At 36.0% G+C, this 21,861-nt stretch overlaps 1 protein-coding gene across 2 annotated transcripts in view; it reads right to left on the bottom strand.

Moving 5' to 3' along the window:
• PSMD14 (proteasome 26S subunit, non-ATPase 14) overlaps positions 1–21,861 on the bottom strand; it is a 102,723-nt gene that overhangs the window by 41,683 nt on the left and 39,179 nt on the right. For both annotated transcript variants that reach the window (XM_038584652.1, XM_038584653.1), the window contains exons 4-5: positions 2,184–2,255; positions 1,841–1,960 (exon numbers count right to left, since the gene is read on the bottom strand). In XM_038584652.1, the coding sequence (XP_038440580.1) occupies positions 1,841–1,960; positions 2,184–2,255 (192 nt within the window). The remainder of the gene's footprint in view (positions 1–1,840; positions 1,961–2,183; positions 2,256–21,861) is intronic.

Here is a 21,861-nt window from a genome sequence, read left to right as displayed (position 1 = left end):
GCGGTTTAGCGCCTGCCTTTGGCCCAAGGCGCGATCCTGGAGACCCGGGATCGAATCCCACATCGGGCTCTCGGTGCATGGAGCCTGCTTCTCCTTCTGCCCCTCTCTCTCTGTGTGTGTGTGACTATCATAAACAAATAAAAAAAAAATTAAAAAAAATAAAATACAATAAAATAAAATGTTGGAGGCTCTCTTTCTCTAAAATAAATAATAAAAACTAAATAAATCATTTTTTTTAATGGGGTGCCTGGGTGGCTCAGTTGGTTAAGCATCTGACTTGTGATTTCAGTGCAAGTCATGATTTCCTGGGTCCTGGGATCAAGCCCCAAGTCAGGCTCCACACTTAGCAAGGGAGTCTGCCTGAGATTCTCTTTTCCTCTCCTTCTGCCCCTCCCTCAACTTGCATGCTCTCACTCGTGCACTCTCTCTCTTTTAAATAAATAATAATAAATAAATCTTTAAAATGCTTGGGCATCTGGGTGGCTAAGTCAGTTAAGTGACTGACTCTTGATTTTGGCTCAGGTCATGGTCTCAGGGTTATAAGATAGAGCCCCACGTTGGGCTCCGCCAAGCACGGAGTCTGTTTAGGATTCTCTCCCTCTCCCTTTGCACTCTACCCCTCAGCTCACTTGCATGCTCTCACTTTGTAAATAAATAAATAATAAGAAAAATAAACACATAACTTCTTTTTCTCTATTATCTACTTTATTGAGGTATACTTAACAGTTACGAGCCTCAAAGCAAATAGCTTTATGACAACAATTTCTTTAACCCAGTTATTTTAAAAGGTTCAATAAGAGAAATGTTGATTAGAGAAAAAACATCCATCTGAAAAATATACATGTTCTATATTTCTAGACAAACAGATGAGAAGGATATGTGTGTAGTTTTTTTGTAAGAAAGTCAGAATGGTGGTTGTCTTTTGGCCATTTTCTTTAGCTCTAAATGCATACCTTTTTACACAAGTCCAATGCCATTAAACAAAATAGCATAACGAAACAAAAACCTTCCGGAAAGAATAATGCATTCTAAATAGGTAAAGTGGATGACTTCCAAAATTTATATGTAATATACTTCCATTATAAAGAAATTACCATACTTGGACAAAAAGAACTGAAGTTTGCCATAGTTTTTTTTTTTTTTTTTTTTTAAACTTAACATTTTGAATATAGAAAGCTTAAGAGTCATTTAAGCCATCTTAAGCGTAAGAGTCATTTATAACCACAAAGGGGGGGGGCATATTTCAAATCAAAAGAAACAGAATGTGAGGACTAGATAATTTATGTAAATTAAAAGTCTCATTAACAGAGTCTCGGGATGCCTGGGTGGCTGAGTAGTCAGGCATCTGCTTTTGGCTCATGAACCCCAGGCATGATCCTGGGGTCCCGGGATCGAGACCCACAAAGGGCTTCCTGCATGAAGCCTGCTTCTCTCTCTGCGTGTATCTCTGCTTCTCTCTCTGTTTCTCATGAATAAATAGATAAAATCTTTAAAAAAAGAGAGTCTCTAAAATCTTCTGAACTGAGTGTTCAAATTAATAACCTAGTATTTTAGGGTAACTTATAAATCCAGTATGTTACCCTAGTTAAAGCTCAAAGTATGAGTTAAGGGACTTAATGCTAGCATCATTCAGTCTGTTGGACCTATAGGGAATTCATGATGCATTTAAAAGATAAATGATTTAATTCAATACAGGGTAGAAATTTCTATCATTAATCTTATGATGGATTTTTCCTATCAGGATGAGAAAATGTAATGTGATGAAAGTTATTTTGCATAGGGAAAGGAAAGAGAAAAGAAACACATTTACTTACAGCAGGCAACCATAAAAAGTACTCACTGTTCCTGACTGTGGCATAGCAAACACATCAATCACTCTGACGGTGTAATCATCAACAAATTCTCCAAGCATCAGACCCATAACTTCCATTGGAACTCCAGCCCGACCATGCTTTAACATCTGCAAAGAGGAAGATGGGTGGATATAAAGCTTTAAGATCGTTGGTCCTTTTTTCTTTATCTTAAAGGACCTAAGTTTGTTTCAGTGAAAATAAAACACTTATTTTACAGATGCACCAAAAACAATGGCTTAAGTTTGAGGGTTAACAAAACAAATATTCTCATGGAAAAGAGAGTGAAAGCAAAAGAGCTCTCTAAAGCAAGTGACTCTATTCAATACTTACTTTTAATAGTGCAAGGGAAGAAATATAGACTTGTTCTGCTGTGTCCACTGCAGGAGCATCTGTAGGTGGCCCCTAGAAATAAGCACATCAATTATTATAAACACACAGTTTATGAGTTTAAAATTAAAGTTATATGTTAATAAATTTGATTGTTTTTAAGAGTTTTGAAAAAAACCCATCAAGTATCCTTTTATTCTCAAGTATCCTTTTATTCAGGTACAACACAAATAATCAAAACAACTTTGTAAACACCAAACCTGTGGAAAACAAATCAAACTTAGTTCTCAGGCAAGTGTCCAATGGATATAAAGCTTAAATCTTTCAACAATGCTAATCTACCTTTGCTATAAAACAACTAAAATGCACCAATTAGCCATGTTTCTTACTGCAATCTGAGACGGATCTTCAGCTACAGACTGCATGTACATTAGGGCTCTGGGATCTCTGCAGATACATAGACATAGTTGGGGGGAGGGGTAGAAGAGTTCTAATCCCATGGTGAAAAAGCTGTGAACAACACACTATGCACTTCACCCTGATGAAGTTGTTCCTCTCCCCAATACAACAAATTTAATGGGAGTGCACCAGGTGTGAACAAACTGGCTGAGACTGGTGTGGCTAACATGAAAATATTTTCAAATTCTGACTACCACCTTTATTTGTTTAAAGTTTTTATTTATTTATTCATGAACGACACAGAGACTTAGGCAGAGGGAGAAGCAGGCTCCCCGCAGAGAGCCTGATGTGGGACTCCATCCCCAGGCCCGATCCCCAGGCCCAGGATCACACCCTGAGTGTGAAGGCAGACGCTCAACCACTGACCCACCCATCCCTCTGACTACTACCTTTAAAACAAATGGTACTATTTATCCTACTATAGGTTAAGGAAAGACACTATGTTTTCCCTAAGGACTATGTCTTCTTCATCAAAGATAAGCCTCTTTTAACTATAATATTCAGAGGCATGAGGTAATTTACAGAGAGTCCTTACCCTCAAGATGACTATTATACATGTAATTCTGCACACAGAAAGCATTCTTGTTTTTCAATACTGGGTAGTCTGGGAAATTACAATGAGATGTGTCCTATAATTGCCAGGTTCTGTTTTGTTCAAAGTTCCCTTTCCTTGACAATAACTCTATTACAAATTACAAAAAAAATGTTATTACAAATCATATTTTATCTTGCTTTTATGGATTTACTTATTAAAATTAAACAATTGCTTTACTCATTACATTTCAGACTTATAGGTCTGTGTATTTTGTGCTTCTTGTCAGTTATATGCTGAATTCCGTGATTTTAAAATTTTTATTTTTTGCTTAAAAATTCATAATATTTGCTGGAAGTATTAAATATAATAAGTTCTACAAGAAGTTTTCTCTAAATACAAGAATCACATATGAAAATTACCTTTTTTCTCTCTCTTTTTTTTTAAGATTTTATTTATTTGACAGAGAGCACAAGCAGGGGAAGCAGTAGGGAGAGGGAGAGGGAGAGGGAGAGGGAGAAGCAGGGTCCCCATGGGGAAGGGAACCCAATGCAGAGCTTGATGTAGGACTCAATCCCAGAGGCCTGGGATCATGACCTGAGCCAAAGGGGACACTTTAACCGACTGAGCCACCCAGGTACCCCCACCCCCCAGTTACTTTTTTTCTTAGAAAAATTATATTTTGTTATTTTCTTTCTTTAATACAAGCCTTCTTAACTTGCCAGAAAATACTAAAAAAAAAAGGAACAGGGAAATAAATCATCACACCACCAGCAAATGTATTAATGACAAAGTCCAGAAACTATGCTTGCCATCAGTTAAAGAAACAGTCTGTTTTGTTCAACATTATATATAACCAGTACCTAGCAAAGTGCCTGGCACATGCAAGAACTTCCTAAGTATTGGCTTAAAAAAAAAAAAAAAAAGAATAAACTGAGGTATTACAAGCCAATGGAACAGAAATGAAACATACCCATCAGTTACACTGTGAGAGAGAACAAGCCTTATGTAAGTCGACATAAAGATCATTACCTCCTCTTTCACTATTTTCTTCTGGTTCAGAAACACAGGAATAGAAAACCATGCAGCTGTTTCTCTACTGGATGGGTGCTGTTTTTTGAGAGAGCAGCCAGTGGTATTTCCTGTTGCTTCTCTCCATTACTATTCTGTTTCTTGATCTAATCAGACTAAATTTTCTCAGGAAAAATAAACTTGGCAAGAAGTAGAAAAAGAGTTTGTAGTGGTGAACTACACTTTAAAAAAAAAAAAGATTTTATTTATTTATTCGTGAGAGACACAGGCAGAGGGAGAAGGAGGCTCCATACAGGGAGCCCAAAGTGGGACACAATCCCGGGTCTCCAGGATCACGCTCTGGGCTGAAGGCGGCGCTAAACTGCTGAGCCACCCAGGCTGCCCATGAACTACATTTTTTAAAAGTAATCTCTACACTTAATATGGGGTTCAAACTCATAACCTTGAGACCAACAGTAGAGATCAAGGGGCATCTGGGTGGCTCAGTTGGTTAAGTGCCTGCCTTTGGCTCAGGTCATAATTTCAGGATCCTGGGAACAGAGCCCCATATCAGGCTCCCTGCTCAGTGGGGAGCATGCTTCTCCCATTAAGAGTCACATGCTCTTCTGACTGAGCCAGCCCAGTGCCCCTGAACTGCATTCTCAGAAGAAATAAAAACAAAAAGAGTAACTCATGTAAAATACTGTCTATGGGACAGATGGTAAGGACCTCTCGTAACCGTGAATATTTGAGATTATCATTTTTCTACACACTCACTTGTCCAGAATAGCATATAACCAGGCAAAGAAGAAAACTCCATTAAGACCCTGGAAACTAAGCTAAGAGATTTGTATACAAACCTGTATGGCTGTAGATCAAAGATGACCCAAGTTAAGAAAAATGTGGGGCTATGGACAAAATACCTATATGGTCTTGGCAAATGCTCCTGAGGTATAGCACCCTGATGATTCAAAGAAAGGAAAGACATCTAAAAATAAGACTCATAAACAAAATTTTAGAAACCTATTTGGCATCAGCTTTCCTAACCTTGAAACAAAAAGTTCAAGGACAGACCAAGATGAAAAGATGAAAAATAATGAAATAAAATCACACAAGAGGGAACAAGGGCAAAAATAACATTATGACAAATTCATTTTTAAAAAGATTTTACTTATTTACTGGGCACAGCAGGGAGGGTGGAGGGAGAGGGAGAGAACAAGTAGGCAGAGCGGCAGGCAGAGGGAGAGGAGGAAGCAGGTTCCCCACAGAGCAGAAAGCCCAATGTGGGGCTCAATCCCGGGACCCTGGTAAGATGACTTGAGCCAAAATCAGACACTTAACTGACTTAGCCACCCAGGTGCCCCTGACAAGTTTAATTCACTGATACAGAACTAAAGATGTCTCAAGACGTAGAGTAAAAAGTTAGAGATGAAAACAACTAAAAATATAATGATACTAGAGGACAAAGGAGCTATAAGCTAAGAAATAGTGTTTCTAAGGACAAAATAATAGAAAGAATCAATCAGTAAGTAAAGATAAACCTGAAGAAAACTTTCCTGAATGAAAAAAAAAAAAAAAACATTTTTTTCAACTTTTGGATCACTAAATGTCAGACAATAATATTGAATAAAGTATTATACCTTGAAAAATCTTGGGCAAAATTTTTTAAGAGAGGGTAGAAGAGGCAAATGGAGAGGGAGAGAGAGAATCTTAAGTGGGCTCCATGCTCAGCATAGAGCCCAACACAGGACATCATCTCACACCCCTGAGCCATCATCTCACACCCCTGAGCCAAAATCAAGAGTTGGAAGCTTAACTGACTGAGCCACCCAGTCACACTGGGTAAATCTTAATTACATGAATAAAGCAAAATTCCTAAAAACATGAACAAAAAAACTAACCTGATGAAAAAATGCAACCCAGGCTGACTTTGGATTTCTTTCCCACATTAAATGGCAGAAAACAATGAAAGAGTTTCCAAGTTTTAAGAGAGAAAACCTGTGAGTCAGAAATTTTTATACTCAATTAAAAAAATGTCGGAAGGCCCACACAAGAACTCAGAAAATATGATTCCATGTATCCTCCTTCAAAGGACTTCTTAAATAAATCGTCCAGTTGTGCCTCTACAAATAAAAATTAAAGCCTGAAAAATGGAAAAGCCCTTATATTTTAAAAATTCTGTTAAGATTACTGAAAGCAGGGATCCCTGGGTGGCACAGCGGTTTGGCGCCTGCCTGCCTTTGGCCCAGGGCGCGATCCTGGAGACCCAGGATCAAATCCCACATCGGGCTCCCAGTGCATGGAGCCTGCTTCTCCCTCTGCCTATGTCTCTGCCTCTCTCTCTCTCTCTGTGACTATCATAAATAAATAAAAAAAAAAATTAAGATTACTGAAAGCGGTTAGAAACAGAGATAGATCTAAATAATAAAAACAAACAAGGTTCAGGGCACCTGGATGGCTCAGTCATTCAAGCATCTGTCTTCAGCTCAGGTCATGATTTCAGGGTCCTGGGATTGAGCCTTGCATGGAGCTCCCTGCTCAGCTGGGAGTCTGCTTCTCCCTCTTCCTCTGCCCCTTTCCCTGCTTATGCTCTCTTACTCGTGCTCTCTTTCTTTCAAATAAATAAATGAAATCTTAAACAGATTTCAAAACCATAGATACTGTCCAAACAACTATACATGGCAGTGAAAAGAAATGAAGTATTCCCTATTTTACATACAGAAGGGGGAAAAAAAAAACTCTCTTTAAGTGCTGATTTTGACTACTACAGAAATATGGATTAAAAAGTCTTCTGAACAGGGACACCTGGGTGGCTTAGCAGCTGGGCATTTGCCTTCGGCTCAGGGCATGATCCTGGAGTCCCAAGATCGAGTCCCACATCGGGCTCCCTGCATGGAGCCTGCTTCGCTCTCTGCCTATGTCTCTGCCTCTCTTGCTCTGTGTCTCTGATGATAGATAGATAGATAGATAGATAGATAGATAGATAGATAGATAGATAGAATAGATAAATAAATAAAATCTTTTTTAAAAACAAGATTTGTGAGAAACACTGTGAGAGGCAGAGATGTAGGCAGAAGGAGAAGCAGGCTCCATGCAGGGAGCCTGATGTGGGGCTCGATCCCGGGACTCCATGATCACGCCCTGAGCCAAAGGCAGATGCTCAATCGCTGAGCCACCCAGCTACCCCAATAAATAAAATCTTTTAAAAAAAAGTCTTCTGAACAATTTAAAAATAACCACAATAAACAATAAAACTGAATGTACATCTTACAAAATCACTGGAGGAAGAAAAGCAAACACAACACTAACAAAAACAACAACAAACACAAACTAGGAGGGAACCAAGAAGGGAGTAAAACAAAAACAGCAAATATAAGGTTAGATCAAATATACTGGTAATGGAAAAACATAAATGAATTAGTGTCCCTTCTTAGGGACACTTGGGTGGCTCAGCAGTTGAGCATCTGCCTTCAGCTCAGGGCGTGATCCTGGAGTTCTGGGATCGGGTCCCACATCAGCCTTCCTTCATGGAGCCTGCTTCTCCCTCTGCTTAAGTCTCTGCCTCTCTCTCCCTCTCTCTCTCTGTGTGTCTCTCATGAATAAATAAAGAAAATCTTTAAAAATAAGTAAATAAAGTCCCTTGTTAAAAGCCTCTAATAGATTTAAAATGGAAATTCATGTATATGCTGTTTATAAATAAAAATAAAAACAAAGTAAAAGGATTAGCGAGATTTGTCAGTGACATACCTATAATCTTTTTTTTGTAAACAGCCATAATGGCTACTATGTTTTACTCACCTTGCCTTTGTCCAGTTATATATTACAGTAATAGATTTCCCAGTATTAAATCACCTTTCTATTCCTGGGATAAACTGTTGACATAATTTACTTTTTTGTTGTTGTTAGCGTTTTTGTTTCCCTGTTTACAAGTGAGACTGGTCTGGTATTTTCTTTTTTCTGTTAAATTTGTCGGCTTTTGATATTATGCTGGATTTATAATTGTGAAATTTTACTCTTTATCATTTTCTGTGTTCTAGTAATATTAATACAGTAAACCTTGAACAACACGGTGTTTAAGGGACTGACTCCTGACACAGTCAAAAATCCAAATATAACTTGACTCCCCCCAAACTTAATAGCCCACTCTTGACCAGAAGCCTTACTGATAACATAAATGAACAATGAACAATTTTGTAACTTATATGGATTATATATTGTATTCTTATAATAAAGTAAGATAAACTATTAAGAAAATCATGAGAAAATACATTTACAGTACTGCACTGTATTTATTGAGAAAAATCTCTATATCAGTAGATCCGTGTAGTTCAAACCCATGTTGATCAATGATATACACTAAATCAACTACATCTTATAAATTTGGGAGACTTCACTATTAAATACTTGGCTCTAGGGCACCTGGGTGACTCAGTGGTTAAGCACTGGCCTTTGCTCAAGTCATGATCCTGGGGTCCTGGAACTGAGTCCCGCATCAGGCTCCCTGCATGGAGCCTGCTTCTCCCTCTGCCTCTCACTCTGTGTCTCTCAGGAATAAATAAATAAAATCTTCTAAAAAATAAAAATAAATAAATACTTAGCTCTAAAGCTGATTTTGGACCTGATCATTATAAACTTTTTCAGTGGTATTAATGAATTCAGATTATCTATGTCTTGACACTATTATATTGTTCCAGAAAGTCTTATTTCATTAGATTACAAAGTTATCACCAACGAATTGAACATATTCTATTTTAATTTTTAATTGTTAACTGTTTAATACTAAAAACATTTAAAACTAAATTTGTTTCTCCATATCATATCACCATTCACATAGATTCATGATTTACATTACAAAATCAAATTATAATAAAACTTGGCTAAAAATATTGGTGAAACTTCCTAATTCATTCTAAGAGGCAGTAATACACTGATGCCAAAGCAATACAGACACTACAAGAGAACTGTAGACCAATATCTCTTACAAACACCGGTGCAAAAATCCTCTACAAAATACTAGCACACAAAACTCAGCAGCATACAGAAAGGATTATTTTACATATGACCAAGTGGGATTTACTACTGCAATGCAAAGACAGTTCAGTATACAAAAACTGACCAATGTAATATACCCCATCAAAAGAATGAAGGGAAAAAAACTCAGATGATTGTTTCAACTGATGAAGAAAAAGCATCTAACAAAATTCAACACAGTTTCATAATAAAAACACTGAACCAACTAGGAATATAAGGAAACCACCTCAACACAGTAAAAGCCATATCTGAGGCCAGCTGGGTGGCTCCGTTGATACACATATCAATCAAACACTTGATTTCAGCTCAGGTCATGAATTTAGGTTCATGAGATCAAACCCCCAAGTCAGGTTCCATGCTCAGCAGGAAATACTTGAGATTCTCTCTCTCCCCCTCTGTCTCTCCCAACTCGTGTTCTCTCTGCCCCCCAAAATAAAGAAATCTTTAAAAAGAGTACGTACAATAAACAAAAGCCATATCTGAAAGCCCACGGTGAACATAATACTCAATGGCAAAAGACAAAAAGCACGTCCTCTAAAATCAGGAACATGGCAAGTATGCCTGTTTTTTCACTTCTATTCAACACAGTTCTGGAAGTTCTAGCCAAAGCAACTAGGCAAGAAAAGAAGTAAAATGCACCAAAACTGAAAAGGAAGAAATAAAATTGTTTGCAGACAATATGCTCTTACATGTAGAAAACTCTAAAGATTACACAGGAACTATTAGAACTAATAAATAAATTTAGCAGAATGGCAGGCTACAAAACCAATACAAAAATCAGTTACATTTCTATCATGAACAATGAACAATCTGAAAAATTACAAAAGCAAGGCACCTGGCTAATTCATTCAGTATAGCATGGGACTCCTGATCTCAGGGTCATGAGTTCAAGCCCCACTTGGGTGTGGAGTCTACTTTTTAAAAAGAGAGAGAGAGAGAGAGAGAGAGAGAGAAAGAAATTACAAAAGCAATTCCATTTAAAATAACATTAAACAGAATAAAATACTTAGAAATTAACTAAACCAAGGAGGTGAAAGAGTTGCACAGAGAAAACTATAAGAAATTAAAGAACATAAATAACATGAAATGGGAAACACATCTCATGTTCATGGATCACAAAACTTAGTATTAAAACATCAAGACTACCTAAAGTGATCTATAGATTCAATATAATCTCTATCAAAATTCCAATGATACTTTTGCAGAAACAGACCCCCCCCTTTTTTAAAGATTTTATTTATTTATTCATGAGAGATAAGAGATAGAGATAGAGATAGAAAGATAGAGATAGATAGAGAGAGAGAGGCGCAGACACACAGGCAGAGGGAGAAGCAGGCTCCATGCAAGGAGCCCAATGTGGGACTCGATCCTGGGTCTCCAGGATCACGCCCTGGGCCAAAGGCAGCGCTAAACCGCTGAGTCACCCAGGATGGCCAGAAAACCCATTCTTAAATTCAGAATCTCAAGGGACCCTAAAATAGCCAAGATAATCTTGAAAAAACTAAACTAAACCAGAGGACTCAAAGTTCCTGAATTCAAAATTTACTACAAAGCTATAGTAATCAAAACAGTGTGGTATTGGCACAAAGACCAAAGAATAGACATATAGACCAAAGAAGAGCAGAGAGAGCCCAGAAACAAACCCTTGCATATATAGTCAAAAATTTTTAACAAGGGTGCCAAGACAATTCAATGGGAAAAGACAATCTTTTCAACAAATGGTGTTAGAAAACTGGATATCCAAATACTAAAATAAATGAAGCTGAAACCTTACCTATTACCTTAAAAAAATTAACTCAAAATGGACCAAGGACCTAAACATAAGACCTAAACAATAAAAGAAAACAAAGGACAAAAGCTTCATAACGTTGATTTGGCAATGATTTCTTGGACACCAAAGGCACAGGTAACAAAAGAAAAAGTAGACACATTAGACTTCATGAAAATTTTAAAAATTTGTGCATGAAAATATACTATGGACAAGAAAAACAAAAACAAAAGATACTATCGACAGTGTAAAAAGGCTAAAAAAAAAAAAACCCACAGAACGGGAGAAAGTATTTGCAAATTATATATTTGACAAGGGATTAATATCCAGAATATATAGAAAGCTAAAACTCAACAACAAAAAAAACATAATTCAAAAATGGGCAAAGAACTTGGACACTTACCCAAAAAAGATATATGAATGGTCTATAAGCATATGAACAGATGCTCAACATCACTAATCATAAGCGAAATGCAAATCAAAACTACAATGAGATACCTTATTATGCCCATTAGGATGGCTACTATCAAAACAAAACAAAACAAAACAAAAAACAAACTAGAAACAACATGGATGCAGAGAAATTGGAACCCTTGTGCACTACTGACAGGAATGTAAAATGGTAAAGCCACTGTGGAAAACAGTTATGGCAGTTCTTCAAGTAATTAAAAATAGAATACTGTAAGATCCAGCAATTCTTATTTATTTATTTGTTTGTTTATTTATTCATTGCAATTCTACTTTTAGGTTTGTTTATTGCAATTCTACTTTTAGGTATACACCCAAAAGAATTGAAAACAGGCCTTCAATGAAATATTTTGTACTAATGTTCACAGCAACATTACGTACAATAGCTAAAATGTGGAAACAACCCAAGTATACGTCAAGAGATTAAAAGATAAGGGATCCCTGGGTGGCGCAGCGGTTTGGCGCCTGCCTTTGGCCCGGGGCTTGATCCTAGAGACCCGGGATCGAATCCCACATCGGGCTCCCTGCGTGGAGCCTGCTTCTCCCTCTGCCTGTGTCTCTGCCTCTCTGTCTCTCTCTTTGTGACTATCATGAATAAATAAAAAAAATCTTTAAAAAAAAATAAATAAAATAAAAGATAAGCAAAATGTGGTATATACATACAATGAAATATTATTCAGCCTTATAAAGTAGGGAAATTCTGCAATATACTACAACATGAATGAACTAAAATATTATGCTAAGTGAAATACGCCAATCAGAAAGACAATACTGTATGATTCCACTTATGATGAGTAACTTAGAATAGTCAAAATCAAAAAGAAAAGTATAATAGTGATTGTCAGAAACTCGAGGGAGAAGAGTGTGGAGAGTTATTGCTTATATATATGTGAATATCTATTTTTATATATATGAATATTTATATATATGAATATCTATATGATGTGGGTGAGAAAACATTCTAATTTGCACATATAATAATATGAAACTGACAACATAATCTAAAATTTCTGAATATTAAGAAAATTAGAAAAAGAAACCTGAAAAAAATAGTTGCCCCATTTATAACAAAAAGTCATTATATAAATTAACAAAATACTAAAACTGTAATGGAAACATGGGCAAAGAATATAAAGCAAGTAATTACATAAATACATGATGAAATAAATATGAAAATGTTCACCCTCACTATTTGACCTTCTTTAATTAAGAAATGCCAATTAACACATTAAGACGTTGTTGTTGTTTTCTATCGCATGAGCTTTACAATGCCTAATTCTGGAGAGGGTATTATAAAAGAAACACTCTGAACACTGGTATAATCTATCAGAAAAGCAACTGAGCAATATCAAGAGTCTTACAACTGACAAACTTTTTGACCCTACTTTTGCACTCCTAGAAATTATTTAAGTAAATAAGCAGAGATGTTTGCATGAACCAGAATGTTCATGATGCTTCTTTTAATAATGCAAATAAATCAAGGAATAAAATAACAACCAATAATTAAACAATACAGTTGAATGTTCCTTTCTCTGCAAGACAAATACCATATGATTTCACTCATATGTGGAATTTAAGAAACAAATGAACAGAGAAAAAAAGAGAGACACAAAAAAAGTCTCTTAAACAGAACTGGTAGTTGCCAGAGAGGAGGTGGCCTGCGGGATGGGTGAAGGGGATTAAGAGTACCCTTACTTTGATGACCACTGAAAATGTAAAGAATTGTTGAATCATTATATTGTACACCTGAAACTAATATGATACTGTATGCCATTGTACTTGAATAAAAAAATTTTTTAAAGTGGGGCTCCTGGGTGGTGCAGGCAGTTAAATGGCTGCCTTTAGCTGAGGTCATGATCTCAGGGTCCTGGGATCAAGCCCTGCATCAGGCTCCCTGCTCAGTGGGAAGTCTCTTCTCCCTCTGATCCTCCTATCCACTGTGCTCTCTCTCCATCTCAAAAAAATAAATAAAATCTTTAAAAAAAATTTTTTTTAAGTTCCTTATGCTGAGATCTCTAGATACTTCAGGTGCTAGATGGCAAATCCTAAGCAAAGATACTGAGGTATAGCTCTATTTCAAATAACTTAAGAAAAAAATACATGAGTCAGAGGATTCAAGAAAGGGAAATGTATAAAGTAGGAGTGGTTGTCAGGGTAATGAGGTAGTAATGAGAATCCCAGGATTGTGAGGCCCTATCCAGTAAAGCAGACATGATGGTTTTTATTCCTCACCCACTGAAAGTTTCAAACTCCCTTTAACTAGACCTGTCTTCACATCTCATATATGCAATCCTATGAATTTAATGAAAAACAAAGGATTTCATATATAGTAACTGATACAGTTTTAAATTAAACTTAAGGTAACCATTGTTAGGCTATATTTACATTCTACTAAAATGGACATGTAGTGATCACAAAACAACAAATCGTACATATCCCCATTTGTACAATGAAAAAATCTAAATAAATGCAAAGAAGTTGAATTATTTCAATCATTTTTCAATTTTTTTGAGAACTTACTATGTTTAAGAAACTAAGCTAAATGCTGGGTGAACTAAAGTGAAAAACTATACAAATGATTAAATCAAATGAAAACCTAGACCCAAATATTTTTGAATTTTTATACTTGGCTATTATTAATACCATAAAAACTAAGTAATGGAGAAAGTAGTTTTCTTTCTGGTGCTCAATCAAACAGCATAGTTCTAAAGTTATCAGCTTATATACTGTGTGAACTATTCAAATTCTCTGCTGGCCTTGTAACAATTCTACTACCACCATAATAAACAAGCACAGAAACTCATTTTCTTTGGAGATTGAACATGATGTAACTTAAATTTCAAAGTCCTTTAAAAACAACTATTAGAGGCCACCTGGGTGGGTGGCTCACTAGTTGATCGTGTGTCTTTGGCTCACATCATGATCCTAAAGTCCTGGAATGCAGCCCCATGATGATGTCAGTGATGTCGATGTCCTCAACGTTGGGTTCCCTGCTCAGCGAGGAGTCTGCTTCTCCTTCCCTGCTACCCCTCCCCTCATCCCCGACTCATGCTCTTACTCTCTCTTTCAAATAAGTGAATAAAATCTTAAAAAAAAAAATTAGAAAACTGAAAGCCCTGCCATAACTAATGTGGTATTAAGTAAAAGAAAAACTAAAATAAAAAACTAAAGAAAACTAGCCTGTATTTCATACAATGCCACAATAAAATAGAAACACACATATCACTGATAATAGATAAATAAGAAAAATCTACAGCACGCCTAGTTGGCTCAGTTGGTAGAATATGTGACTCTTGATCTTGGGGTTGTAAGTTTGAGCCCCACACTGGGGGTAGGGTAGTTTACTTTGAAAAACAAAACTAAATGTTCTACTACTCTACAGTCTATTGTTAAAAAATTTTAATGTTATAATTTAAAAATTGGAATATGATTTAAATTATATTTTGCTGTAAAAAGCATGTAACTAAAATACTTGCATATAACCCTCTTATAAGTAAGAGACTGAAATACAGTAATCACATTTGCTATAACTCCTCAATATTCAATTCCTACAGGCAACTTTAAAATCACTTACATAAGTCTTCAAAAATAAGTTTATTTTAAAAGAGGAGAAAAACACCTTTAGACTAAGAGTATAAAATCAGCTACCTAATAGAACTATAGGGTAAACAGGTAAGCCACAGGCACAAGCAAGCAGTGTTAACTAGCCTTTATACATACCATGAAAATATACCTAACCATTGTTATAATACCTATTATGAACTCCATGAAGGTACTGAACTTACCTCTGTACAATGAGTTTTGATATGCCACGTTTAGTAAAAACAGAAATTAACATCCAGATCATAAATTTTAAGTGTGGTTAACTTAAATGAGACATGGTTCCTCCCCACACCCCACCCTCATTTAGAAGGTTAAAATCTGATCCAGCATAAAAAGCTGTGACTTTTACTTGGGCAGCCCTTGTTGACTAAGTGTTAAAAAAAAAGGCACTTGCCATTATAACAGGATAAAACTAACGCCTCAAAGTGTTACCTACTCAGGCCTTTTAACAAATTTGTTAACACTATTAGTTATATTACTCCACCTTTCTCTTAGTGTGAACTGGTATCAATTATTTAGCCAATTTTATTATGTTATTAAAATACCTGCTGATTAAACATGAACCAAAGTGTCACTTAAAAGAAATATAAAATAAATAGTATCGCTGAACTGCAACAATCTAAAACTATCTAAAAATATAAAGTTATCTTGGGAAACAACGTAAAACATTTCAAAATTTGTTAAGAGGTTGTTCTAGGATTAAAATATTACACAGGCTTTATTTTTATAATGGCTGTTCAAAGGTATATATTTGGTCCTGCATCACAGAATTATTTTTAAAGGTCTGTTAAAATATGTATTTTTCAACAAAGAGAAAATAAATTTTATTAACAAATGAAGGTGACTATATTTTTGAAAGACAAAATAAAACCTAAATATATACTGAATAGTTGACAGCAAATAATTTTTAATTGATGGTATCCAATATAACCCAAATTTGACAAATTGTCAAAATCTTTTAAATTTCATCTACTACTTGAAAAAGTAGATGAAACTACTACCTTCAGCTTCTGCAATTAAAATACTCTGAAAAAAACCAACTGAACACAAAATAGGCAAACTCAAACATATACAAATAACTACCATGGTATTGTTTATCTCCTATCCAGCAAGGTAAGAAACAACCTTTTAATACTTTAATTTTGTGAGTATTAAACAACTAGTGTGAAAAACAAGCTGCATGTAAACTATTTCTACTGCCTGAGCTTCAATGACTAGCTGAGGCAACCTGTTATAGGAGGTGTTAATTGGCAATAGGAGTACAAGTCAGAAGCATGTTCCCCATCGTCCTAACCCAGCAAGGCTAGGTCATTAAAGTGGAAATGAATTCTTTCATGTCGACTTAACCCCTTCAATGCATGATTTCAGCTGTTTTCTCTCAATTAATTTAAAAAACTTGTTACTTTTTAGAGTTAAAAAAAAAAAATGTTCCCAAAAAAAAGTCCTTTGGCTGACAGTTCCAATGACTATATTATTCAGAAGAGAAGAATAGAGCAAGTTAATTGCAATGTAATATTGCAACTCTCCTTTCTAGAAACTAGTTTTGTTTGCTTGTTTTAACACTGTAAAGAAGATATAGAATATAGTGTTTAGAAAAAGCTTGGAACCATTCAGTCATATAGGGTTTTGATTTACATTTCTATTTAAGGAACCAACTGTCCTATAATGGTAACTTAATCATTTTAACCTTGAGATAAGGTAATATTAATTTTTTTATTCCCAAAATGTCCATAGAAGAATCCTCAATTTAAAAATGTTTTGAAATATATATGAGTTAAACACCTTTCTAATTATGTTTTATTATTCTGATAAGGTACATAGTCACAGCATATCCTAATGACTGGTTGCCAAAAAGCCTAAATTCCTTTTATGGCATGATCTCAGAGGTTTCCAGATGGCACATTAATTCTTAGGGGAAAAAAAAAAATACAAAAAGAAGGAAAGAAAAATAAGAATGAAAATGTCAAAATAATGATGCACTGCTTTCAAAATGCCATATTTATAAATACTAATATTCTTATATAATTTTAAGCATTACAGGTATTTTAAATAAAATTCAATTACATAAAAAATTCAATTACATAATATTCTAAATATTACAATTAAAAAATTAAGATATTTATGCTCTATCTTTCATCTCTGAGTAACCCTGAAAATATTCCCTTTATCAAAAATATTATCAGAGTAGGAACTAAATATTAGAAAATGTATACTACCCAACAGTATATATCTTGTAATAAACCAATAAAAAATTACCAACATGACAATACAGATATAACTTCATTCACTGTTGTAATAAGCTGGGCTCTTGAGTAACAGTAACTAATAATATGCTTATTAGAAACTTGGTCAGGAAGATCTTAGATAACAATGGGCAATATAATGGTTAAAGGATATCAAAAAAACAGAAATTATATTACACCCAATTCTATATTCCTTTCTCTTCCTCGTCCACTCTTCTCCCAAGTCTTCTAATTATTTGACAAACTCAGTTCTTGCTTCTAAGACAAGAGACTCTCTTTCCCTAGGCCTTCTGACATCCTCCAATACAGCAAACCTAAGTAGCTGCCTTGGAACCAGTATTTTGAGAATACAAAAACTTCAGTGGGAGAAAAAGCAGTGGAATAAGGCTACATAATAGTAAGGGGGGGAAATCCCTGGGTGGCTCAGCAGTTTAGCACCTGCCTTTGGCCCAAGGCGTGATCCTGTAGTCCCGGGATTGACTCCCACATCGGGCTCCCTACATGGAGCCTGCTTCTCCCTCTGCCTATGTCTCTGCCCCTCTGTGTCTCTCATGAATAAATAAATAAAATCTTAAAAAAAAAAAAAAAACAAGTAATGGGGAAGGTAAGATGACATTTATAAAATCACCTGATTATAAAGACAACTGATCAAAGTAACAAACAATCTGGAAGCCTAATGCCCAATGTGACATTTCTTTAAGACACTCATTTTGAAATAATTTTTATCTATTTAAAAGTATGTGTGTATGATATATGCTGTAAGCACCAATCACTTTAGACATGTATGAAATCTGTCTCACTGGAATAGGGATCTATTGTCTTCCACTCTAGGTGACTGTCACTCTCCCCACAGCAATGAGGAAGGAACAAATACAATGCCTGACTACCTCTGTTATGCAGAAGAATCTTCACAGATCAGTTACCCAAACTTCGGAAACCAGAACGTAACTACAAATGCTTAGGAGTGGCTAAAAACATGCTGTATTTTATAACTAGAAATTAATTCCCAGAATCAAGCAGAACCTTCAATGTTCAACAACAGACCATTAAGTTTTATCCAAACTTCTTCCACAACTGGCATTACAACTAGCTTTAACTTTAAAGTTCTTATAATTATGGATGCACCTTTCTTCTTTTATAAAGTCCAACTAGTACTATTGACTTATGAATTTAAATTACAAAACATGCAAAATGTAAGTCAGCCACAAACTGGTTATTTTGGAAAGCATTCGTAATTCATTAGACCACCTTCTGAATTATATACTACATAATGCCTTGTATGAAATGTTACACACACACACATACACAGAATGTATGCTTTTATTTATTCACTCAACAACCACAAAGCCCACTTGCTAGCTAAACAAAGGCAGACAGGGGATCCCTGGGTGGCGCAGCGGTTTGGCGCCTGCCTTTGGCCCAGGGAGCGATCCTGGAGACTCGGGATCGAGTCCCGCGTCAGGCTCCCAGTGCATGGAGCCTGCTTCTCCCTCTGCCTGTGTCTCTGCCTCTCTCTCTCTCTCTCTCACTGTGTGCCTATCATAAATAAATAAAATTTAAAAAAATTTTTTAAAAAGGGGGGCAGACAGGCCTTTGCCCTTAAAGGTTTATAAACTAGAAGGTAAGCAAGAAAGAGAAAAAAATATAAATGCAACACAGTGCAAAAATAGATGTATAAGGGGCACAATGCATAAGGGGCACAGAAGTCAGAGTAATCTATTTGATAAACTCTTTCCATAGGCTAAGAATTGCAGAATTTTTCAATATGCATAATTTTTCCCAAGCAAAAAAAAGGTAGGGGGGAGTGTTGGGAAAAGGTAGTCCAAGAAAAAAATAGTATGACACATTTAAAGGCAAAGAGACATGAAACAGTCCTTCACATTACTGTTCCAAACTTTTTAAACAATAAAATGAGCTAAAGCATGGGTTCTTTTTTTTTTATTTTTTATTAATTTATTTTTTAATTTATTTTTTAAAAGATTCATGAGAGACACAGAGAGGGAAACAGAGACAGGCAGAGGGAGAAGCAGGCTCCTCACAGGGAGCCAGATGTGGGAACTGATCCCCGGACTGGGATCATGCACTGAGCCAAAGGCAGACGCTCAACTGCTGAGCCACCCAGGCATCCCTAAAGCATGGGTTCTTAAAATTAAATATAAGTTAATACTGCTTCAGTTTCAATGGGTGTTTTTCTGAGAATATGACTTTTTCAATGACTATCTTTTTCTTATCTATGCATGCTTTAAAAACACATAACAGTTGTAAGACAATAAAGGGAGAAGATGTGTTTTTTTCCATACGGGCACCTGAGTGGCTCAGTTGGTTCAGTGTCCGTCAGACTCTTGATTTTGGCTCAAGTCAGATCTCAGGGTGGAGAGATCGAGCCCTGTGTAGGTCTCTACTCTGGGTTGCTTAAGATTGTCTCTCCCTCTGCCTCTGACCCTCCACCCACACCCACCACTTGCATGTGTGCTCTCTCTCTCTAAAATAAACCGAAAACAAAATGTTATCTTATAGTAATAAGCAGTGGCTCTTTGGTTTATAGATTTTGTACAAATATTATACCTGAGGCCAAGGACTATTTCTCTTTAACATACAGTTCTTAGAATAAAATATTGTTTTAACAAACAATATTATAAAAAGCTGATTATCTGACATCCAGGCAATGGATACCACTGGAAAAGACACAGAGTTCAAGGCTAGGATTAATTGGATCACTAATCAAAGGAGCCGAAGAAAATGTGGATGCTACTGTGATCAGCTGTTATAGCCACTAAACAGCCATAAAAACCAGGCCCTAGAGGTGTTAACACAGAATACTAGTAACCTTGCGGTCTGGGTGTATCTTACTTTATATGTTTCAAATATGTTACATTTGCATCTTGCTTTGCGTTTTTCAAATATGTTATTTGTATCACCTAATGAAAGGAGAAAGATCAAGGAACAATATATGAAAGAATCCTACACAGGAGAGGGAATCCAAAAAGATGGGTAAATGTAGACATGGTTAGGAGGAAATACAAAAAGACAGAGAATCCCCCAGAGGGCTTAAAAAATTCTGAGGCCGGGGCCCACCCTGAGAGATTCAGATTTAAATTGCTCTGAGGGAGGCTCAGGAATCTTTTTTATTTTTAAACACTGCAAGTGATTCTAATGTACAGCCAAAGTAGAGAACAACTGATATAAACTTAGAAACCAAAGAATTTCATTATTTTGAGTTTAATGAAATTATTGGGACAAATTTGCCTGGCTAACTAGCTAAGAATTTGAGAGATCTAGAGCCAATTGACAAAAAAAGTCACATTCAACATTACAACAAGGTTTCATTATAATCTCCATTCAATGAAATGCAGAGGTATTAAGAAGTACGAAGGAGAGATTAATCAGGTTTGAAAGTATCATCTGTGGTAATTATCGCTCTCCACCAAATATTTCTGGTCCTTCTCTTCAGCACATATTAGGAGTGTATCTCCTTGACCTCTTCAAGTTAGATGTGAACATATGACTTGCTTTAGCCAATGAAATAGAAATAGAGGTGACCTGTCAATTCCAGTCAAAGCTTTTTAAGAATCAGAGTTCAATGATAACATTCTGTCAGCTTGAGTCCCAGAGAAAGGATGACACACAGAATGGTACCCAGCTGATTCATGACAGACATGTAACAGGAGTGAAAAAGAAAGCTCTGTAGTTTGAAGTCACTGAGATTTAGGGGTTGTTCTTGAAGGATAACCCAGCCTTCCTGACTGACACACCAAAGAAGACTTCCAGAGGAAGATTATTTAAGCGGTCTGGAAGCAAAGCTAAGAAGTACAATTCAGGGGCACCTGGCTAGCTCAGTTAGAAGAGTATGGGACTCCTGATCCTAGGGTTGTGAGTTTCAGCCCTACATTGGTTACAGAGAGTACTTAAAAAATAAATAAACTTTAAAAAAAAGTACATTTCATTAGACAAACAATGGAGGCAAAGGTCATTTGACTCTAGAGAATACCTTACATAAAGTCATGAATGAACAAGCAGAATGACATGGGGCACTTGAGGAATTAGTATAATATGGCTAATTAGGTTATGAGAAGATTGGAGCAAGGGATAAAGCTGGAAAAAGACAACTCAAGAAGGACTAAAGATCCAGATAAGAGATCAACTCAAAAATGGGTCAAAGAAGCCACTCCACAAAACAGTTCACATACCAGTCCTCAATCTTCTGTCTACTCTGTTACACCTAAGTCAGAAGAACTATTTTCACCAGTAACAATGGCATACTACCAAGCATATCATTTTAGAAAGCGCCAGTTGATTCTGACCCACTTTTAGGAGAGATGGCTCTCCCCCTTTCCTATCCCTTGAAGAATCATTACACAATGGTTTGAGGACTGCAATTTTTATCCTATCCTGAAGATGACTGAGACCTTATGAAGGATGTTCAAACAAATGAATAAAACAATTAGCTCCGCATTTTAAAAAGGACTCACATTTCTGGTGGCAGCAAAATTTACTCAGGGATACTGTGACAAGAAGGGTACAGATAGATTATGTAAAGGGCTGAATTAAGCAAAGGCAATAACAGAA

This window comes from Canis lupus, chromosome 36, assembly GCF_011100685.1.
Source record: "Canis lupus familiaris isolate Mischka breed German Shepherd chromosome 36, alternate assembly UU_Cfam_GSD_1.0, whole genome shotgun sequence".
Lineage (NCBI taxonomy): Eukaryota > Metazoa > Chordata > Mammalia > Carnivora > Canidae > Canis > Canis lupus.
Note: the sequence above shows the minus strand (reverse complement) of the source record. Positions and strands in the feature narration are given on the sequence as shown.